This window comes from Spermophilus citellus (assembly GCF_964194105.1).
Source record: "Spermophilus citellus genome assembly, chromosome: 2".
NCBI classification, from domain to species: domain Eukaryota; kingdom Metazoa; phylum Chordata; class Mammalia; order Rodentia; family Sciuridae; genus Spermophilus; species Spermophilus citellus.
The window spans coordinates 138,688,857-138,709,900 of NC_138183.1; the positions used below are offsets into that span (position 1 = coordinate 138,688,857).

General features: G+C 34.6%; 1 protein-coding gene across 3 annotated transcripts in view; it reads left to right on the top strand.

The window, feature by feature from the left end:
• Positions 1-21,044, top strand: part of LOC308642607 (DNA primase large subunit) — a 280,835-nt gene that overhangs the window by 67,446 nt on the left and 192,345 nt on the right. For all 3 annotated transcript variants that reach the window (XM_081281732.1, XM_081281731.1, XM_081281733.1), the window contains 2 exons: positions 3,319-3,414; positions 5,583-5,720. In XM_081281732.1, coding sequence (XP_081137858.1) covers positions 3,319-3,414; positions 5,583-5,720 — 234 coding nt within the window. The remainder of the gene's footprint in view (positions 1-3,318; positions 3,415-5,582; positions 5,721-21,044) is intronic.

A 21,044-nucleotide genomic window follows, 5' to 3' on the forward strand; every position in this document is an offset into this window, starting at 1 on the left:
AAGATTTTATTTAATTATTTTTGGTGAGTGCTGAACCCATCCAGGATCCAGGATCCATACATACTAGGAAAGCATTCTATGCTAGAGCTACATCCCCAGCATCCCAAAGATTTATTTTAATTTACCTTCATCTAATTACCTTTACCTAACAATATTTCATGAATATCAGTGATAGTAATTATAAATCTTCTTAATTTTAGACATAATTTTTTGGCTGCATAATATTCCATTATAACACAATTCATTTACTTTTATTTCATTTTTTAACCTTTTAAAAAATTATTAAGTATAATGAATGTCCATAAAATTACATAAAACAAAAACACTAGTCTGGTTTATGGCAGTCACTTTTTTACCTTTTCCCCTTTTTAGTTGACTATTTGAGTATTCATTCCTAAACAATACAGTTTTCCTAATTGAAACAAAGTTTTATATAAATGGAATAATTCAGTATGTTTTATTTTGTGTCTGTATTATTCTGTCTAATGTATTTTCAAGATTTATGTGTATTGTGTGAGGTTGTAGTTTATTTTCGTTATTATGCTTTATTCCACACTATGAATATACCATATTCATTCTGCTTTTGATGTATATTTGGGTCCCAACTTCTTGGCTCTTATGTATAATGTTGTTCCATGGTTATATGACTAATGCTTCTTCATGTCATATCTGATATGTATATTTTTCTAGGGCTTTTATCTGAGAACTGCAACATCCCCATTACTTGGAAACTTGTTAGAAATGGAAATTTCCAGGACCCACCCTAGACTTTATGGATCAAAAACTCCAGGAAGATGCCCAGCAATTTTATGTTGTTATAAGCTTTCTGGATGATTCTCATGATTGTTGCAGTTTTAATTCTATTGTTCTAAAGCAGAGGCTAGCAAAATATGGCCCACTGTTTTTACATAGTCCACAGAGAATGGTGTTCATATTTTTAAGCAGTTGAAAGAAAAATTAAAAGACGAATAACATTTCTTGACTTAAATTATGTGAAACATAACTTTCAGAGTCCATCAATAAAGTTTTATTGTAACATCACTGTGTTCATTTGTTTGTGTATTGACTATGGCTATTTTCTTGCTGCAGTGGCAAGCTATTGCTTGTGACAGAGACTGTTACAGCTCACAAAACTTAAGATATTAACTATTTGGCCTTTTCTAGTAAGTTTGCTATCTCTGCTTCAGAACATATGCTTAGAATTAAAATTGCCAGGTTAAAGGGTATGTTTACCTCTAACTCCTGAGATAATGTCAAATTTCTAAAGTGGTTATACTAATTTACACCCTTATCAGAAGGAAGGGCCTGATAGTTCTTATTGCTTTATATTCTCAGCTGTATTATCTGAGTTAAGTCCAGCTGTCTTGGTGGGTTGGTAGTATGGTCTTTGTTGTGTTACTTTACCCTCAAAATTGAATATGAAAAATTTCAAACACAGAAAAGTTATAAAATTCTCTAAAAGTGAAAATCCACATTCTACCTTCTACGATTTACTTTTTATTTTAGTATTTGTTTTATAATATCTTATCCATCGTGTTCTCAACCTCAGTCCATTTTAGGGTGAGTTGTAGAAACCAGTATACTTCCCATGAAATACTACAACATGCATTTCATTAATCAGAGTTCCACATTTAGCATTCTCTTTATTTAAGATAATATTTACATACTGTCAAGCGTACAAATCTTAAATATATCTATGAGTTCTGACAAATGAATGAACGTGTACAACTCAAACTTACCAAGATACAGAACATGACCATTAATTACCCCACAAAGTATCCTACTGTTCCATTTATAGAGTAGATTTAGTAAATATAAAAGTGGGCTTTAAATGGCATATCTTTTGTGTTGGTCTGGCAATTCTGCATGAACAAAGAGAACTTTGATGCTTGTTTTACCTACCAAGTCTAAATTACCCAATCCATTTTTGATTCCATTGAGTTTCATTTTTGCTCCTGAAATTTTTATTTCTTTTGAGAAGTTTTTTCTTTCTCTTCGTCTTTTTTTAAAAAAACAAATCACTTTTTACAGTTTCATCTTCATACAGTTATCATTGGCTTTGTTTTTTATTTCTTCACACATAGTAGCATAGTTATTTACATAGTTATTTACAGCAAGTTATTTACAGCAAGTTCATTGAATCAGATACTTCTTATTGGACATTTAGTTTTTTTCCTTATTATTATAAATAACACAGTAAATGAAGAAACATTCCTGTTTACATACTTGTCCTGTTATTAAGATTAATCTGAAAAATCAAATCATTAGGGTCTTTTTAAAAGACTTTTTGATTTGTATTGCTAATATGCCATGCACAAAGATTGTTCCAATACTGACTGGGTTCGATGGCACACACCTGTAATCCCAGTGGCTTGGGAGGCTGAGGCAGAAGCATCGCAAATTCAAAGCCAGCCTCAGCAACTTAGCAAGGCCTTAAGCAACTCAGTGAGACCCTGTCTCTAGTAAAATATAAAAAAGGGCTTCGGATGTGGCTTTGTGGATAAATGCCCTTGGGTTCAATCCCCTGAACCCACCCCCAACAAAAAAAGTTAAAGATTGTTTCAATACTGTATATACTAAATCTTTCTAACTTTTGCAATTTTAATTGCTAAATTGTTTTTACACATATAATATAATGTTGGCTGTGTTTTACTGTTTTTGGGTTACTTATTGCTACTTACTGAGAGGAACTCAGATGTCAGATGATGTAACTTAATTCCCTCAATTTTTCATTTATGTTTCATCTTTATTTACAGATTTTTCTGGGTATTGAAGTTTGAGGTTTTTGTTTAGTCGGATTTATCCATCTTTTCTTTCTTGAAGCTATAAGAAGTCTCAGATAATAGATTTGTAGTTATTCCTAGAAAAAATAGTGTTTCAAGTTTGGATTATCTAATGTGACTAGAAAACTGAGAAATAGTTAAACCACTGTTAACCTCATATAGGCATTTTAACAAACTACCATAACACTTGAATTGAAATAATGCTCATTTTTAGTGTATATTAACCAGAGCTTTTATTATAATCCCTTTTCTCTTATTGTAATACTTTCTGTTTCTTTGCTGTTGTTCTTCTGATGATGTACATCTTCTGAAATTGGCAGAGAAAAAATTTAAAGATTACTGAATTTAGATTTCTTTCATGTTTTGCCTTCATTAGTGACAATGTTGATTTTATAATCATATTACAAATGATTTAAAATATTCGGATATTACATTTTTTATAAAAGTATAGGATTTTACTAGAATAGGAGAACATTTTGTCGCAACTGAAAAAGGCTTAATTTTTAAAAATGGTATAAAATATGTTTCCTTTTAGATAAGCGATGAAGAGAAGAGTCTTCGAGAAGAGGAAATTATTGCCTCTTCACCAAGTTTAAGTGGGGTTCAGTTGGAGACGGAGTCAGTTTATAAAGTATGTAAATATTTAAAATATGTTCTAGGATTTGTTAAATATGTTACTTTGAGCTTTATGCATGTTTAATTCGTACATTTTGTATAGCCCCTTGTCACCACCTCTACTCCCTTTCCTGCACAGATCTTGTCTTCACTGCACTAAGGCTGTGCCAACATTCACCACTAGGCTGTCATCTTACACAGATATCCTATTAATTGATGGAGCTCAGACACCCATGACAAGCCAATCTTTTAAAAGAATGAGCTCCTTGCATTGCTTGGGCTCCTATATCCACAGAGCTCCTCCCTCTGTAGGATACCCTCATCTCCCATTTGGCTCCAACACTGTTTAAATCGCTGCTTTGCATGGAAGCCCTCTTCACTAGTTTGGGCTTTGACACCATGCTTCCTTATGTGGTCTCTACTGCATTCTACTTGGACTGTGACACTGTAAGCCTACCTGGTCTCCTTCTGTTGAGAGCCACAGTCGAAGGGGCCCCAGCAAACTTCCAGCTGCCAGCAAACTTCCAGCTGCCTACTCAGATTTCTTCTTCCTGTGCTAGGTCCCCTTGACTTTTCCAACTTCTCAGCATAGATACCCACTGTGTTTGAACCTACCAAATAGCTTTTGGATTGAATAGATCTGAAGGGAAAGAAGAGAGAGCTGAAATTCAGTTTAAAATTTGATAACTCCAACTCCACAATTTCCTTTGAAAAGAATGTGCTGATTATCATTGAAAGTGCTAGTAGTTTAAAACCCTGCCTCTGCATTAGCTCTCTATTCCAGCCTCTCCATTTCCATATGTTGGCATCATTTAGTCAGCCTTTCACACTGGGAGTATGGGGATCAATAGTCCTCCCACACCATATATTTCTCATTATTCTGCCTTCATATCATCTTATACTTTAGCTTGGACATTTTTATTTCCACTGTGACCACCTTAATAAGCTTGAATCATGGATTGTTATTGCTAAAGAACCTCTAAGTATCATTTAGCTCATCCCTTTCTCCTCTCTCCCAGTTTGACAGATCTGAATGCTGAATTTGAGAATCATTTATAAGATTAACAAATAAATCTCATCACTAGGAGACTAGACAAGATTCTAGACTTGGATTAGAATTTTTGTTTCCAAACTTTTGTGTCCTTTTCTTGCCTGTGTTATTGCACTAAACCTTTTTACCTGTTCCTCTCCTGTGTCCTGTTGAGTTGAACAACTTGTTTGATGTAATATCATACATGGTGCCACTATGTAGAGCTGTTTGGCTTTTTATGTATCTGTCTCTTGCTGTCCTCAATTATGTGATGAACTCCTTGAGGACAACAGTTGTAATAATAGCTTTTGATACATGTACCAATTTCTATCTGATTAAAAAACATGTGACCTGTTTATAGCGTGAGGCATCATCAGATATACAGAATTGTAGGCATATAGATTTCACTCTTCTAGAACGTGGGTGAGTAACATGTTTGGGGATCAATTTTCAGCTAACTTTTTGTCTGATTATAAAAAGAAGAAAAATGATGTTGGACAGTGAGGATGATTTTCACAATTAGCTAATATAATATTTTGCTTATTTATTAAAATGTCAGTATAGTTCATAGGACCTAAAAAATGTAAGTCGAGTATTATTTTTAAGTAGTTCTGACAAATATTTATTTTACTAACTAAACTGAATGCTTATTATATCCATTTCTTATTGTGAAGATTAGCTTTTCCAATGTATTTCTCCAGAGAAAAAATGGAAACATAGCTGAAGAAATTTTAAATTACTTTGCTTACAAGTAATTTTCAGTGCTGAATATGTTGTATATAATTTAGGATTTTTTTTGGGGGGGTGCAGAAGAAAATGTGGGATATATCATGTGAGGTGAATGTAACATGCTGAGAGACCTCAAGTGGAGTTTGAAATCCTGGGCATTATAATTTTTAATGATAGGTTATGAATAAAAGAAAGCATTCTAATTTACCTCTTATTGTTGATATTATTTTTTGAGGCATTTACTCTGAAATAATTTTATTTTTACATTGCTATTTCTTTTAATGCTAAGTGTTTGGTTTTAAGGGACATAAATTCATCTTTCTGTTCTGGTTTGTGTCTTTTGAGACTAATGAATTTCTTTGTTTAGACCTAATACTTGTAGTGACATGCACTGACTGTTTTTCCTTGTGTCACCCTGAATTCAGATCCCTTTTGCTGATGCTCTAGATTTGTTCCGAGGAAGGAAAGTCTACTTGGAAGATGGCTTTGCTTATGTGCCACTTAAGGACATCGTGGCAATCATCCTGAATGAATTTAGAGCCAAACTGTCCAAGGCTTTGGCAGTAAGTATTTCACTTCATTTCTGTATTTGATGTGCTCACATTTTAAATCATGACACCCTTGGTAGTTTTGTTTTGTGCTTCTTTATGGGATAAATTAATTCAATTTTCATAATGCTGTTTAGATTGCCTATGATGTTGTACTGTTCATTCCAGAACTCCCAGGTTTTTTCTTATTACTATTGACAGTTGGTTTTCTGATTTTTTCTTCTATGAATACTGGCGTTGAGCTGATTAATTTCATGAGTGGCCTCTGGATTTCTTCAAGGTCATGGCTTTTTACCTTGATGATGGACTTCATATATAGCTCTTGGTGGATATAACCCCTAGATTTCTGTTCCAAATTAGTATTTTGTATCAGTGGAGGCAATATAAAAGATAGTTTTTTTGTTTATTTATTTGTAGTGCTGGGGATTGAACCCAGTGCCTTATGCATTCTAGGCAAGTACTCTACCAGTGAGCTATACCTCCAGGACTAGAAGGAAATCTTTATGTAATGTATTTTAAAAATTCTGGTATGTGCTAGTGCTGCGAAAACAGCCTGGTATGGGATGCAATCAGAGGTATCTATATAGAACAAATGATAGGATTAGTGTGTTGAAAGTAGTTTGTTGAAAGCATGACGCTTGAGGTGACATCTTAAAATTGTACACGTTATGCATTGTTGTTATCTTTTAATGTAGGTCTAGTCTTTTTTGTTGTTGTTGTTCTTTGTTGTTGGTACTTAATATGGAAGAGGCCTTCAGAGTTAAAGATGAGTCTTTTAAGCTGATTACTATGTAAACATATACTATGTTCTCCTTTTGAGTTTAAAATTGTAGCATTTTCTGGTATAAATAACTTTTATTATTGAGTCTCTGGGGTTGCCTAAACATGTGTCATTCAGTTACATCAGCATTTGGGAAGACTGAAATATTAACTTTATTTTTATTAAATGAGATAATTTATGAAAATACCTTGTAGATTTTAAACTGGTGTGTATGGTGTGCTTCTGATGTTTGTGTGTTTGTGTTTGTGGTATTGGGAATTGAACCCAGGGTGTTATGTATGCCAACAATCTCTACTACTGAGTACACTCTCACCCTTAATTAGGCATTTATTAATATTCCTTCTTGATCCCTAATTCTATGTTACTTTTTAATCTTATTCTTAAACTTGTTCCTTATATATAATTTTTTCTCTTGTCTGAAATAGTAGTTAGTACTATTTACAATCTATTTATAGATAAGAATAGTGTCTTTTACCATTGAGATCCTCTGTGGAGGACACGAATATTAGTCTATTATTCTTGGTTTTGCCTGTTTTCTTTTTGTTGACCTTTTGGATAGCACTTCTTTGGGTAAATCAGCCATATACTTTTCAAGACAGTAGCTAAATGTCATCTACTAAATGCCAATAGTGGCCCCTAGTCTCCATGACAATCATAGATATCACCATGCATCTCAGAAAGCTTCTGGAGTTACTTTTAGGCCAAGTATTGCGACTTCTCCCTCAATATTTGGTCCATGTATGTGACACAGTGTAGTTCTGGCCGATAATATGAGAAGTTGTTTGGGGCTTCTGAAAGAAAATCTTATTGCTAAAAAAATGGGCACATGTGATGAAATAGTCCTTTTTCCCCTTCTGGATAGTATTATAACTGAATGTGATACCTATAACAGCTGTAGCCATCTTGAGATAAGGCAGATGACGATTGAGGACAGCCCAGTTTGCAAGACAGACTTGTAGAAAGGTGGAAAGAATTACGTACTGGTGCCGTCGAGTAGCTGAATTAACCAGCAGTGGAACCACTAAGATTTCTTATTATAGGATAATGAAGTTTCAGTTTTTAAGGAACTAATTCAGGAACTCATATTTGAGTGGAATTGTGTTTCTGGCAGCAGAAAACCTCTTGACATTAGTTTAGTGTTAAGTGGTATTACCCACCCTGCCCCCCTCCGTTGCAGGTAATAGAAAACCAGCCTGGGCTACCTTAACCAGTAAATGGAATCTGCTAGCTCATGAAGTTGAACAGTCCAGATTTAGTAGTGGAAGTTTCGTACATAGCTTGATTGGTGTTCTATTTCTTTCCAGTTGCCTTTTCTCCTATGCATTTGCTTTGTTCCTTAACGATTTTTTGGAATGATATCCAAATCAAGGATATCATTCCAAAAAATCGTCCCAGAATTTCTACCCTTAGTCTTAACATTTACTGAGCTTGTAATGGCTTAAGTCACATGCTGTATTAGCTTCCTAAGACTGCCATAGCAAAGTATTACACACTGGTGTCTTAGAACAATAGAAACTTATTGTCTCTTGGTTTTAGAAGGTAGAAGTTTAAAATCAAGATGTTAGCATGTCTGTGCTCCCTCTGGGTGTCTCTTCTAACTTCTGGTAATTTTTTGGCTTGTGACAACATAGATCTAGTCTTCACATGGCATTCTCCCTGTGGAGCACACACTTCTACTTATTATGAGCACACCAGTCATATTGGATTAGGGGCTCTCTTACTCTAGTGTGACCTTATTTTAATTAAGTGTATTTGCAATGACTGTTTCCAAATGAGGTCACATTCTGAAATACTAGGGGCTAGAGCTTTAATATGTAATTTTGGAGGACACAATTCAACTATCATATTTCTATCACTTAATCAGTTATTGTGGTCAAAGAGATTGCCTAGCCCAAGGTCATGGGTCTTCTCTATTAGTTGTTAGTTGGTGGATCATGGGAGCTGACAACATATTCCTGAAATCACAATATTTCCAACAGATGTGGAAGACTGATTGCTAGTAATGGGGAGTGGGGAGAATGATAATGAGGAGGCAGACAACTGCTGTATGCTATGTATTAGACACTTCATGTGTATTACATATAATTTGTAGGGGCTGGGGCTGTAGCTCAGTGGTAGAGCGCTTGCCTAGCATGTGTGAGGCACTGGGTTCGATCCTCAGCACCACATAAAAATAAGTAAAATAAAGATATTGATTTCATCTACAACTAAAAATAAAAGTTAAAAAAAAAGTAATTTGTAATATCCATTTAAGCCAAGTTGTGTAATACCTAATTTAATCATAACTATGGAAATAAATCCAAAATTGTTTTACTTTGGGGGCTTCAAACACTTCTGATTTTGTGTATTTCCATGTTTAAGTAAATTTTTAATAAATTTTATAAATTATTTTATAAATCATTTTATTTTATATATTTATTTTATGTATTTAACATATATTTAAATTATTTATTTTATATGTTTATTTTATAAATTTGTCCTTAAACTTTTTTTTGCATTTGCTATAAATTTTTCTTTCAGATAATTGAAGATGTTCCACATATATTTGCTATCCAGTTCATTCTTCTAATAATCCAGTGTAGAAAGAAGGATATGTGGCAGGTTTTCACAAAATTTTAGAATTTTTTTCTTTTGGGCAGAAGTCAGGGGATCTAAGTATACTAAGAGAAAAGACAAAATTTAGGGCACGGGCTAAGTGTTTAAGCACTTGCCTAACACATGCACAGCGCCCTGGGTTTAATCATTGGTATCATCAAAACAAAACAAAAAATACCAAAAGGCAAAATCAATGAGATCCTAAGTTTGTAATGCAATCATTTTTCGGCAAGTTACGCTTAAACTTGTTATTTGTGGATAAGAAATATAACCTATAAACTTTGAATTCCTTTCTTTTTCCCACCCCTTATTGTGTGTTATCATTCTCATATTAGAGAGAATATTTGGCCTTTGGTTCTGTGGGATTGTCTTATTTCACTTAGCATGATAGTCTCCAGATCCATCTATTTGCTGGCAAAGGACAAAAAGTTATTATTTTTATGGCTGAGTAATATTTCATTGTGTATGTATACCACATTTTCTGTATCCATTCATCTGTTGAAGGGCACCTAGGTTGGTTCCATAGCTTAGCTATTGTAAATTGAGCTTCTGTGTCCCTGTAGTATGCTGATTTTTAAGTTTTTTGGCTATAAACCTAGGCATTGGATGCCTGGGTCAAATGGTGGTTCCATTCCAAGTTTTCTTGGAATCTCTGCTTTCCAGAATGGTTGTACCAATTTTCAGTCCTACCAGCAATGTATGAGCCCAACATACTTCTTAAATTTAATTTTTAAAAATTTGAAATAATCATCAATTTACAGAAAAGTTTCAGGGAAAAACCAGTAACTTTTTCTCTAAACCATGTGAGATAAGTTCCTATTCTGATTCCTTGTCACCCCTGATACTTTTTAGTGTGATTCCTACAAATGGTACATTTCTCCCCATAATCCCAATTCAGCTGTAAAAATGATGAAATTCATATCAATATGTCAATATCATCTAATCCTCAGGCCCTATTCAAGTTATACCAATTGTCTCAATCATGTCTTTTATTTTAAAAGGATCCAACCTAAATAACATTTGTTGTTTTGTTGTCATGTCTCTAGTCTCCTCAGGTGGGAACAAATTCCTAGGTTCTTCTTGATTTTCATGGACTTTGTTGCATTTTTTTTTTTTTTTTGTACCCGAATTGAACCTAGAGACATAACTGAGCCACATTTCCGCTCCTTTTAATTTTTTCTATTTTGAGACAGGGTCTTTGCTAGGTTGCTTAGGGCCTCATTAAGTTGCTGAGGCTGGCTTTGAATTTGTGATCCTCTTCCTCAACCCCCTGAGCCATTGGGATTACAGGTGTGGGCCACCGTGCCCAGTGACTTTGTTGCTTTTGAAGATTTAAAAAAAACTAATTATTTTGTAGAATATCTCTCAATTTTTGTTTGTCTGACGCTTCCATGTGTTTAGATCCAAGTTTTACAGTTTAAGAGTATCACAGAAGAGAAGCTGAGTTCTTTTCATTGCATTCTGCCAGATGCCATGATTCTGATTTAATCTAGTTCTGATTGATTGGTTATTACTAATTCTGCTGCTCTGAATATTCTACTACATCTCTTGATAATCACGTTTCTACTGGCTATGTGCCTTGGAGTGAAACTATGGGTCATGGAGTACATGACTGTTTAGTTTTAGTGGATGCAGATTTACTTTAAATGAATTTGTCCTGATTAATGATGGGTTGTGCAGAGTTCTGACCTCAGTGTCCTGTCTTGATTGAGGGACAGAGACCTGCTGTCTTAGGCAGTGCTTGGCTTTCTCCTGTGTGTCAGGGCCAGGCCTCATTAAGAGGAAGTCCAGAGAACCCTTTGCCTTATCGTGCAGGAGAATGGATGGAATATATTGCTTGGGAACCTGTCCTGACAGCTGTGGAAGGGAACATAAAAGAGGAAAAGGAGTTCCTTTTAGAGCTGTTGATTCAGTAGAAATCTAAACCTGTTGCTATGGTCTCTATATTACTGTCCTTTCCAGTGAGGGAGGTTTTGACCTTGGAGTATGTAATTGAAAAATTTTAGCTTTATAAATGGAAATAGTCTTGTAGGATGAGAAAAGGTGCCCTAAAGTAGATTTAAAAGGTATTTTTAATTCATGGTAGAGGATGAAATAAATGGGTTTGGGGGAAGTTGTAAATTGATTGAAGAGTTTTACTCAGGTGATTTCTGAAAACTTGTTCTTAACCTGGATCATGTGATTTTTTTAATAATATAACTAATCTGGCTTTTAAATTGCTTTAACTGGTAAAATTTTGACAGTACTTTCTCATTTGATATGAACTCTTTCCTTACCCTATGGACCCATATAATTCAACTATGGCCCTGCTTCCTCTGGACACCCTCCAAGATTGTGCTAAGTGTGTTTCCTTTGCGCTCTGAATGCCACCAAACTATGATGAGATCATTCTCATTATGTGTTTTTCTCCTCAACTAAAATGCAAACTCTTAATTCAGTTTTTCTTTCTATTGTAACATCTGGCACATGGTGTTAGTGCTCAGTGAAATTCTATTGAACTGATGATAGACACTATGAGAATACAGTCCTCGTGGGTTCATAGTTTATTGTTGATGTGTTATGTCATTTGATCCTCATTACAAGTTTCTGTGATAGACAGGTATTGTAATCTGCATTATACAGACAAGGATAATGTAGCTCAAAGAGGCTAAGTCTTTTGTCCCAGTTTCTGTTGGTTAGTAATTGCTGGAGCCATGACTGGATCGTAGATTTTTTGTTTATAATTTTTAGGGCTTCTTGATGACAACTGTGTTTGTGTAAGTCATATAATTAGAGGATTTAGATACTCAAACTCTGAGAAAATATTGAAAGGTGCAGTTTCAAAGCAGGCAAAAAGGTTGAATTTGGATTTATGACACACTAGATTGGTAACCAGGTAGGGAAACAGTGAGAGAAAAATGTATTTCTTTGCTTCACCTAACAATTTTAGAAGATGTAGCCAGTTTTTTCATTTAGTGATTTAGTTTTTAAATGACTTTTTGTTTTGTTCAACTGTATGTCATGTACTAGGGATATAGTACTTAAGATAGATGCTGTTTCGTCTATTGTAAAGCTTATTTTCTAGTTGAAAGTAGACAATTATCAAAGAAATAAATAATAACAATATTATATAGGACATGAAAGAGTCAGCTGAATAGATACAGAGAAAAGTACATTTGAGGCAGGGAAAAATCATTGATGGAAAAGTTCCAAGAGGGACCCTTGCCTTTTTTTTTTTTTTTTTTTGAAAGAAGAAAGAAGGCCAGTTTGCTGCAACATGGTGCCCTAGAGGGGAGGGATACAAAGTCAGACTACAGTGGCTGCATATAGGACTTTGTAGGACTTTCAATAAACCAGGGTAAAGAGTTCGGTTTTTTTTAGCTTAATGTAGTAGAAAGTTATTAGATGCTTTTGAGTAAGGGAGTAATAGGATCTGATTTCTATTTTAAAATAGATTACTGTGCTGGTGCTTGAAAACCACTTTGGAGGTTAAAGAAAGAATGGAAGCAGAAAGACTGGGTTGGAAGTAATCTGGATGGTGGCTTGGAATGAACAACTGCTAATAACCACTGAGAAGTCAATGGATTGTAGTTATGTTTATGAAGTGTTGTTGACGTGGTGGATTGGTGTGAGACAAAAAAGAAGAATCAGAATAATGGTGGTGATGATGGCTTTAAACTCTATAACAACTTAATATTTGCCAAGTGCTGTTCTAAATGATTTACATGAATTAAGATGTTTAATGTGTATAGTAGCCCCTCTGGTGGGTGCTACTCTTTTCTCTTTGAGGTTTATCATCTCCTTGCACAGGTGTGATGAATAGAGGCAGAATTTATGCAGCTGGGTCTCAGAGTCTGTTCCTTATTACTGTGTTATAGGGACTAAACTTTTGGCTTGAATAATTGATTACAGGGTGATACCAATATGTGGAAGGTGCTCTCAATTTATTTTTTTTTTTTGTGAGGAAAATGCATAAAATCAAGATATCTATTCTAACCATGTTTATCTGGAGGTGTTATTAGTTTTCCAAATGGAAAAGGCAAGAAAGAAGCTGAATTTTGGAGCCTAGATTCCTGGGAAAGAGAATGTGAAGCTATGAGATTGTGTGAAACCACATAGGAAGAGCATGATATTATCTTTTGGATCTTAAATGTTCTCTAAAAGCTCATGTGTTCTACTATGCAGTAGAATACCGAAACTTATTCTTCCTATCTTAAGTTTAATTTTATACCCATTGACTAATTTCTTCTTATCCCTTCTTTCTCCTCCCCAGTTTTTGGCACTATGGGGGAGTGATGGAGCACTATGGGGGAGTGATGGAATCTTAGGAGGTAGATTCTAATTTGAGAAAATAGGTCATTGGATGCATGCTCTTGAAGAGTGATTGGGACCCTGGTCCTTTCCTCTCTCTATATTCTTCTTAGCTGCCATGAGGTGATTAACTTTGTTCTACATATGTTCCCCACCTTGATGTTCTGCCTTGGTACAGGCCCAAAATGATGGGCCAAGTGACCATGGACTGAAATCTCTGAAACATTTCCTCTTCTTAAGTTGTTTTCTCAGGCATCTTGTCACAGTAATGAAAATCTGACACACACGGTATGTCAGTGGAGAAGAGAGGTGGGTCTACAACTGAGCTTGAGTTTTTACATGCCTTCATACTAATGTCACTAAGGTTTGTCTGTTTTTAGAAAATAGTACAGATCCTTAAATTGTAGCTGATTTTTTTTTAAGGGAAACTTTCTCTTTTCCTCACATAGCATTACAAATTTCACTTTCTGTTTATGAGACCCTTCATTAGAGTGTAGAGGTAACATGTTAAAAACTAGACTTTTGCCAAGTATGGTGGCACATACTTACTGTTTCAGTTACATAGGAGCCTGAAGTAGGAGGTCATTTGAGCCAAGGAGTTCAAGGACAGCCTTGGCAATATAGTGAGACTCCCATCTCAAAACAACAACAAAAACAACAAACCACAGACTTTAAGCAAATATATTTATACTTGTAAAAATTTGTTTTTAACTTATATGTAATTTTATATATTTATCAGGCACAGGATGATGTTTTAATTCATCTAATATATCCCAGGCTTTTTCCCTTTTTAAATTTAAATTGGATTATTTTGGGAATTTTCTTGCTATCGAGTTTGAGTTTCTTGTATGTTCTAGATTTTAACTCTTATCAGATATATGGTTTGTAAATATATATATATTTTTTCATTCTGTAGGTTGTCTGTTGATTGTTTTCTTCATTGTGCAAAAACTTTAAATGAATTAGTTAATTTGTTTTGCAGGGCTGGGTGTTGAATCCAGGGCCTTGTGAATACCAGGCAGGAGCTCTACCACTGAGTTATGTCTCCAGCCCCTGTTGTGCAAAGGGTTTGATGTAATCCTGTTTGTCTATTTTTAGTTTTGTTGCCTGTGCTTTTGAGATATTATCCACAAAATTTTTGTCCAGGCCATTTCCATTGGAGCATATCTCTTATGTTTTCTTCTAGTAGCTTCATAGTTTCAAGTCTTACATTTAAGCCTTTAATCCGTTTTTAGTTGACTTATATATATGGCGAGGTAGAGGGATCATGTAGATATAGAAAGAACCATATTGAGAAATTCCGAGGGAATGAATTGACAGGCAATTAAGTGATTCTTGGAGTTGCAGTAAAAGCAAGGATTTTCTATTTTTTTGAGAAGGATTTCCTTTCTCACATTTTATTTTATTTTTTTTATTTTTATTTTTTTTTTTTAGTGAGAGAGGAGAGAGAGAGAGAGAGAGAGAGAGAATTTTCAATATTTATTTTTTAGTTCTCGGTGGACACAACATCTTTGTTGGTATGTGGTGCTGAGGATCAAACCCGGGTCGCACGCATGCCAGGCAAGCGCGCTACCGCTTGAGCCACATCCCCAGCCCTCCTTTCTCACATTTTAAAAGTTCTAGTTGATTCTGTGATTTACCAAGTATTTGTTGCTTTGGAAAAATATGCTCTGTAGGTACTTGATCAAGTAATTTTTATTTCTAAAGAGATTTGAATCCTCTTAAGTCTTTTATACTCTTATTAAAAGCAGTGTTCAGTTTAGTTCCTTAAACTGTGAGTGAATATAATAGTCTTTTTTTTCTTTTTTCTTTTTTGGTGCCTGAGATTGAACTCAGAGTCTTGTGCATGCTGAGCACAAGCTACACCCCTGACCTAGACTGCATGCATGACGTCCCCTGCCCTTAGCAGTTTATTATTAATTCTCCTGAATGCTTGCTTACTTTTGATTAATATAGGAGTTTCTGTATCTTATTTTGTCTACCTAGTTGACTCCTTGTCTAACTACATGAGTTTTTGTTGCTTAGTGTATTTTTTTCTAAAATTACTTCCTGATTATTTCATGTCACTTTAAAATGGATTGCTATGAACCAGTGTTGCAGCTGATTAATAATCAATAGGCAAGTAGTAGGTAACACCTTTACTTCCTCCATTAATGTCAGGCACCATTTCTTCTCATGTTAATGATCTGTAAGGAAATGCAATTAAAAGCTATGAAATCAATAGAAGAGAATTCATTCATTTTAGAAGAAAAAAAGTGAACATCTTTGCTTTGGATGTTGACTGACTATGCTAAGCTGAACTTGGTCATTGTTCTGTTTGTGAGATATTGGTTTTAAAGCTCTATATAAGGACCACTAAACAATTGGCTGTCCATTCAACAAATTTCGTAGCAGATATCAGGTTTATTGCATAGTGGCCAGGTAATTTTGGGAAATGGAACAAGAGGTTGGTCCTCAAGAACTCTCTCTTCTAAAGGGAGCTAAGATGTACATAAAGAACTCAGTGAATATGTAGAAAGAGAGGAGTGGCCGGAAAGTAGTTATCACTTAATCCCAGCAAATTTTGAGACAAGATAGAACTGATGCTGGCTTCAAATGATTTGGCTATAGGAAATGAACAGCTTGCAGAGAGTAGTAGGAGTAAAAAGTTAGTTGCTGGAAAGCATGGGCTTTGTTTTGGAAATGATTAGTGGTGTGTCTGTGAAGAATGGTAGGAAATCAAGTTGTAACAGTAGTTATACCAAGCCAATGAGTTTTAGTTTTAGTGTGTTTCCTTCATTGAAAAAAATCAATGATTTATATGAAGGTGCTTTGAAAATTCCAAAGTGCTGTATATATTAGGTGTTCATTTGAAGGGGCTGCTTCATGAGAAGAATAATATTTTAAGAGGTTCTGATTTTTCCTTTTATTTCTCTCTATGGTGCTTTGCACAGTTATGTATTTTGTAATTATGGAAATTACTTGACAAGAATTTTAATGATTGCCTCATTTCAAGTTCTGTCTGCTTTCTGGCTGCCAGCAAATATTAATATATAGGCATAGAAGTTTTAGAGCAGGAAAGGATTTTAGAGTTGTATGGTAATCATTTGTGTACAGTCTTACCCTTTTCCTTGACAAGTAGAACGCAAACTTTAGGTTTGTAGATATTGTCTTAGTTCAGGCTCCTATAACAAGTGACTTGACCATAAACTGGAAGATACAACCACAAATACTTATTTCTTTGTTCTGGAGGCTGGAAGACTCAAGACCCAGGTACTGGCAGATCTAGAATCTGGTAAGGGCTTACCTGTTTTGCGGGTGGCTGTCTTCTCTTTGTGTCCTCACATGGCAGAGAGCAGAGAGAAAGGGTGAAAATTCTCTTTATGTCTTTTTGAAAAGGACACAAATGTCTGGTGTGGTGGTGCACACTTGTTATCCCAATGACTTGGGTGGCTGAAGTAGGAAGATTGAAAGTTGGAGGCTAGCCTCAGCAATTTAGAGAGACCCTGTCTCAAAAATAGAAAAGACTGGGGATGTAGCTCAGTGGTAAAGCACCTGACTTCAATCTCTAGTACCCAAACTAACTAACTAAATAAATAAAATAAAATTTCACTAAGTCCATTCATGAGGTCCCCACTTTTTTTTTTAATGGCCTAATTATCTTCCAAGGGCTAATGGATATGCTCGCTTGTCCTGTCATGTATTGTAATGATTAGTACCCTGCTTTCTGTTATAAGAGGCTCTGTATAAAACTTGCCAATCCAGCTAATTAGTGAAGGACTCAGGCCCTCCAGTATGTCTCCTGTAACTCCTTGAGTTCTGTGCCCTTTATGCTATGGTTTTGTTATAGTTGGTTGCTTCTCCCTAGGTCCAATCCAATACCTCTCCGCTGTACTGCTTTCTGATATTTGCCTTCAGGCAGCTATTTCTGTTGCATATTTTAAATTGAAGCAGTTACAGGGTACAGTTGTGCCATATTCCACTGAATTATCTCTGATACCTAGTATATACTCCCTGGTGAAGAGTAAGTAGGTGCTCAGGATTTGAGGAATTATTGTGTAAGAACTGCACGTTGGCATTCGTCTGATTTGTTGAGAAAACAGGTTACACATCAGTGTACTGTTTATAAAAGGAAAGAGCATAGGACCCAATAATATATGCCAAGTGCTGTATATGCAGAATATTTCTGAAATCTCAATTGCAGAAGTTTATGACCTCAGAATACTTCTGAAGAACTACTTAGGTTGGCCTTAGTAGTTACAATGGTTACTCTTTTGACAGTTTTTCTCTGGAGTATGTATGGCTTGAATGTTTTATTTTGCTTTGAAACAACATTGTAGCATAAACCAGGTTTAAACTCCTGCTACATTGAGAATAACAGCTTTATTCTTCAAGGTTGAACTCTCCAGAGTAATCCTTCAGTAACTACTTTTGTGTTCACCTTTGTGATCCCCCCTTAACAAAAAAGATAAGACCCCCCTTCTTCGTAAAGACTGTTGTTTTCCAGATCATTTATCATATTTAAGAATTGTAATTTCCCATTTTAAAACCTCAGCCTACATAGACTAGAAAATACTTAACAGTTTTACATATTATTTATGCTCTTTTTTTTTTTTAAACCTTCATTGACTCCGGAATACACTGAGACACAGATTTTATCCCTATTGCCTATTTGTAATGAGAAAATAGCAGATTCCGTTGCTAGGAAACAGCTGAATACTGAAATAGTTTTGTGAGGGGGTACTTGTAAATTCAGTTCTTTGACAGTTCTACTCACATAGAGCAAAAATTTATTCGGTTACTACAAAGAAAGATGTATCACCTGTTAGTTTTCCAATTTAAAAATTTTGCACAGGGGGAGCTAGGAATGTGAAAAATGTTGCAGGATTGATTAAGTGTTGAGAGTATATTTTTAACAGTGACTGGACATTGAAAAGTAATGATTATGTACAAATATGTCTTTGAGTTTCAGTTTTGTTCAAGTTTTCTGATTCATCATTAATGAGAAAAAGTGAGAGAAAACTAGAGAAATGCACACATATGTACATAGGAGACATGGGAACTTCAAAGTAAAATTCTGTATTGATTAAACTGGTTTTATCTCATAGAAATAGGATTGGTCCTATTTTACCCCATGTTTGCAGTTTTGTCTATGGTGTTTAATAATTACAATCCAGAGAGAGAATACATATTAAAGTATTTGGTTATTCTCAGTTTGGCTTTCCTTTTTAATTTATAGACATTTGATTTTTGTCATAATTGTATGGTGTTTAGAAAAAAGAATTTTATTCAAGTTCAATTTGGTAACTTTTCTGGAGTATTTACTATGTGTCAGGTGAAAAAATTGGGAACACATATTTGATTAAACTTTAGGGTGCTCACAAGGTGAGAGAAGATATAGCCATGGAGGAGAGATGTCAATGGTTGTCATATGTTGTGGGCAATAAAAAGAGAGGTGTGTACCAGGTAGAGAGGAAGTACAAAATAGACAGTGGTGAACTTGATCTGAGAGTTGCACAGAGAGCCTCCAAGAGTCAGCTTTGACCTGGGTTTTGCAAGGCTCTTTGTTAGATCTAAGCAATCTCTTGACCTTGACTTTTTGTGGAGTTACGGAGTAGGGACCAAGACCACTTGTTATTTTTCTTTATTTTTAAATTCTCTCCTTGTTTATATTGTTGGCTAGTAATACGCCTTGGCATTTATCTTTCTACCCGCTCCATTTAGTCAGGTGAATGCAGTTCATGTACCAGTTTCTAATTTGGTGCCTTCAAATTTTACTGCTTGTCTATTTAATTGCATGTATACATTTAGGAATTTTTCAGCGAGTGCAGAATCTATCTTCTGATTTATATGCATTGAGAAAGTCTCAGAAATAAAAATCCTATTAAGGCTTTATGTCTTTATCCAAGTGACAGAAATTTGTGAACTTATGTAGGCAGCCTTATATGTTAAAGTTGAACTGATGTAGAAAAAAAGTATCTGAAATGTTCTCGAGAGTAATGTGTGATTTTAAACTAAAAATAAAAACAAACAATGAAAATTGTCTAAGATCAGTTGATACTGGAAATAATGAAGTAATAATAGAACTGAGAATAATCCAATGTGGAGGCTTGATTTTGCTTAATATTTATAGAGGCACTATGTAGAAGTAAATGATTTATGAAATTTTTTGTTTTGTATAAATCTTTTTATTTTTTATAGTTTTATTTTTATGATTGTTTTAAAATGTGTTATGACTTTCATGTGTTCATTTTAAGATAGAAACCTATAGCATATAAAATTTTAGAAATATTATGGAAAATACTTAAACTCTGGTTTAAAAAATTATGATTGTATTTTATAAACTATGTTTTCTTCATATACAAGATTATATTTGTTGAATTGCAAAACAGCCAGGTGAACAATGTCAATGAGCTTACCAAATTGAAGTGTGAATGGGGTAATGATCTAGAAAATAGAGAGTTGTACCTGGAAGAAGATATACAAGACAGATTACTTGCTCATCAATTTGAAACAGAATAGTAGGCAAGATTGGTAACTGGAATATTATCTTCTATAACTGTTCCATCAAAAAATCCACAGTTATCACATTGACTATTAAGGGATAAAATAATAGAAAACAATAATATTCAATCTTTGAGGAAAAAACAAACTAATATAGCTTTGGATTTTGACAGGGCAGCTATAATCCTTAAGAAGTTTTCATTAATCCTTTAGACTACTTTTGAGATTCATTTAAAGTAATAAGAAGGAAATCATGTCTATTTTTTGAAGATGACTAAAAAAAACTACATAATCAAAGTCAGAAACTATATCTTCTCCTTGATGACTCCAGTGTTTTCTTTGTTATTCCTAAATACTTTGGCTAAGGAATTTATTTATCATTCAGCAAATGTTTGTCAGTTGCATACTGTGGCTTAGTTCTGAAGCATACACACACATAAACACACACACACACACACAGGTGAGGGGATATGAATTTGAAAAGGCATTTTTCTTCTTTAGTTTTATGTGGTGTTGAATTATTCTTTTGAGGTCTGGAGACTCTGAACTTTACTGATTTTAACTGAAGAATTGGCTTACTGGTTGGTGGCAGAAGAAATTGCTAGTATTTTTAATAAGCACATATTATATGTCAGATGCTACTGAGTTTATTATATGGATGGCCAATTTAATTCTGTGAGCAACATTATGAAATGATTGTTTGCATGACTTTTATAGATAAGTAAACTGTGCAAGGATAAATAACCTGTCCAAGGTCACAGTTTAGTTGCGGAGCTAGGATTCTAGGCCATTGCACCCGAACCCATGGTTTCTCTGCTCACGATCCTTAATGATGTCTTCTTTTATGTGGGAAGTTGGCATCCAGTAAGATTCCTTGTTTTGTTTTGTTTTTTGGTGGTCAATGCTGGGGAGCATAAATGCATCAACCAGTATCTTTGAAATTTTACCAGTTAGACATATCTTAAAACAAATAGTTTAAGGGTGGCTTAAAAAAGTTGGAGTCATTATTCTTCTTGAACTTGAGATAGGTGTTTGTTCACAGTACTGCTCAACAATGTCGGGATGTGTCTCTTAAATCCTTTAAATCCTTTATACTTTTCTCATGATTGTTTCCTCTCAGTGAAGGACACATGACTACTTAACTTCAGTTATCATACCCACATTAGAAAAATCAGCTATCTCTTCTGTTT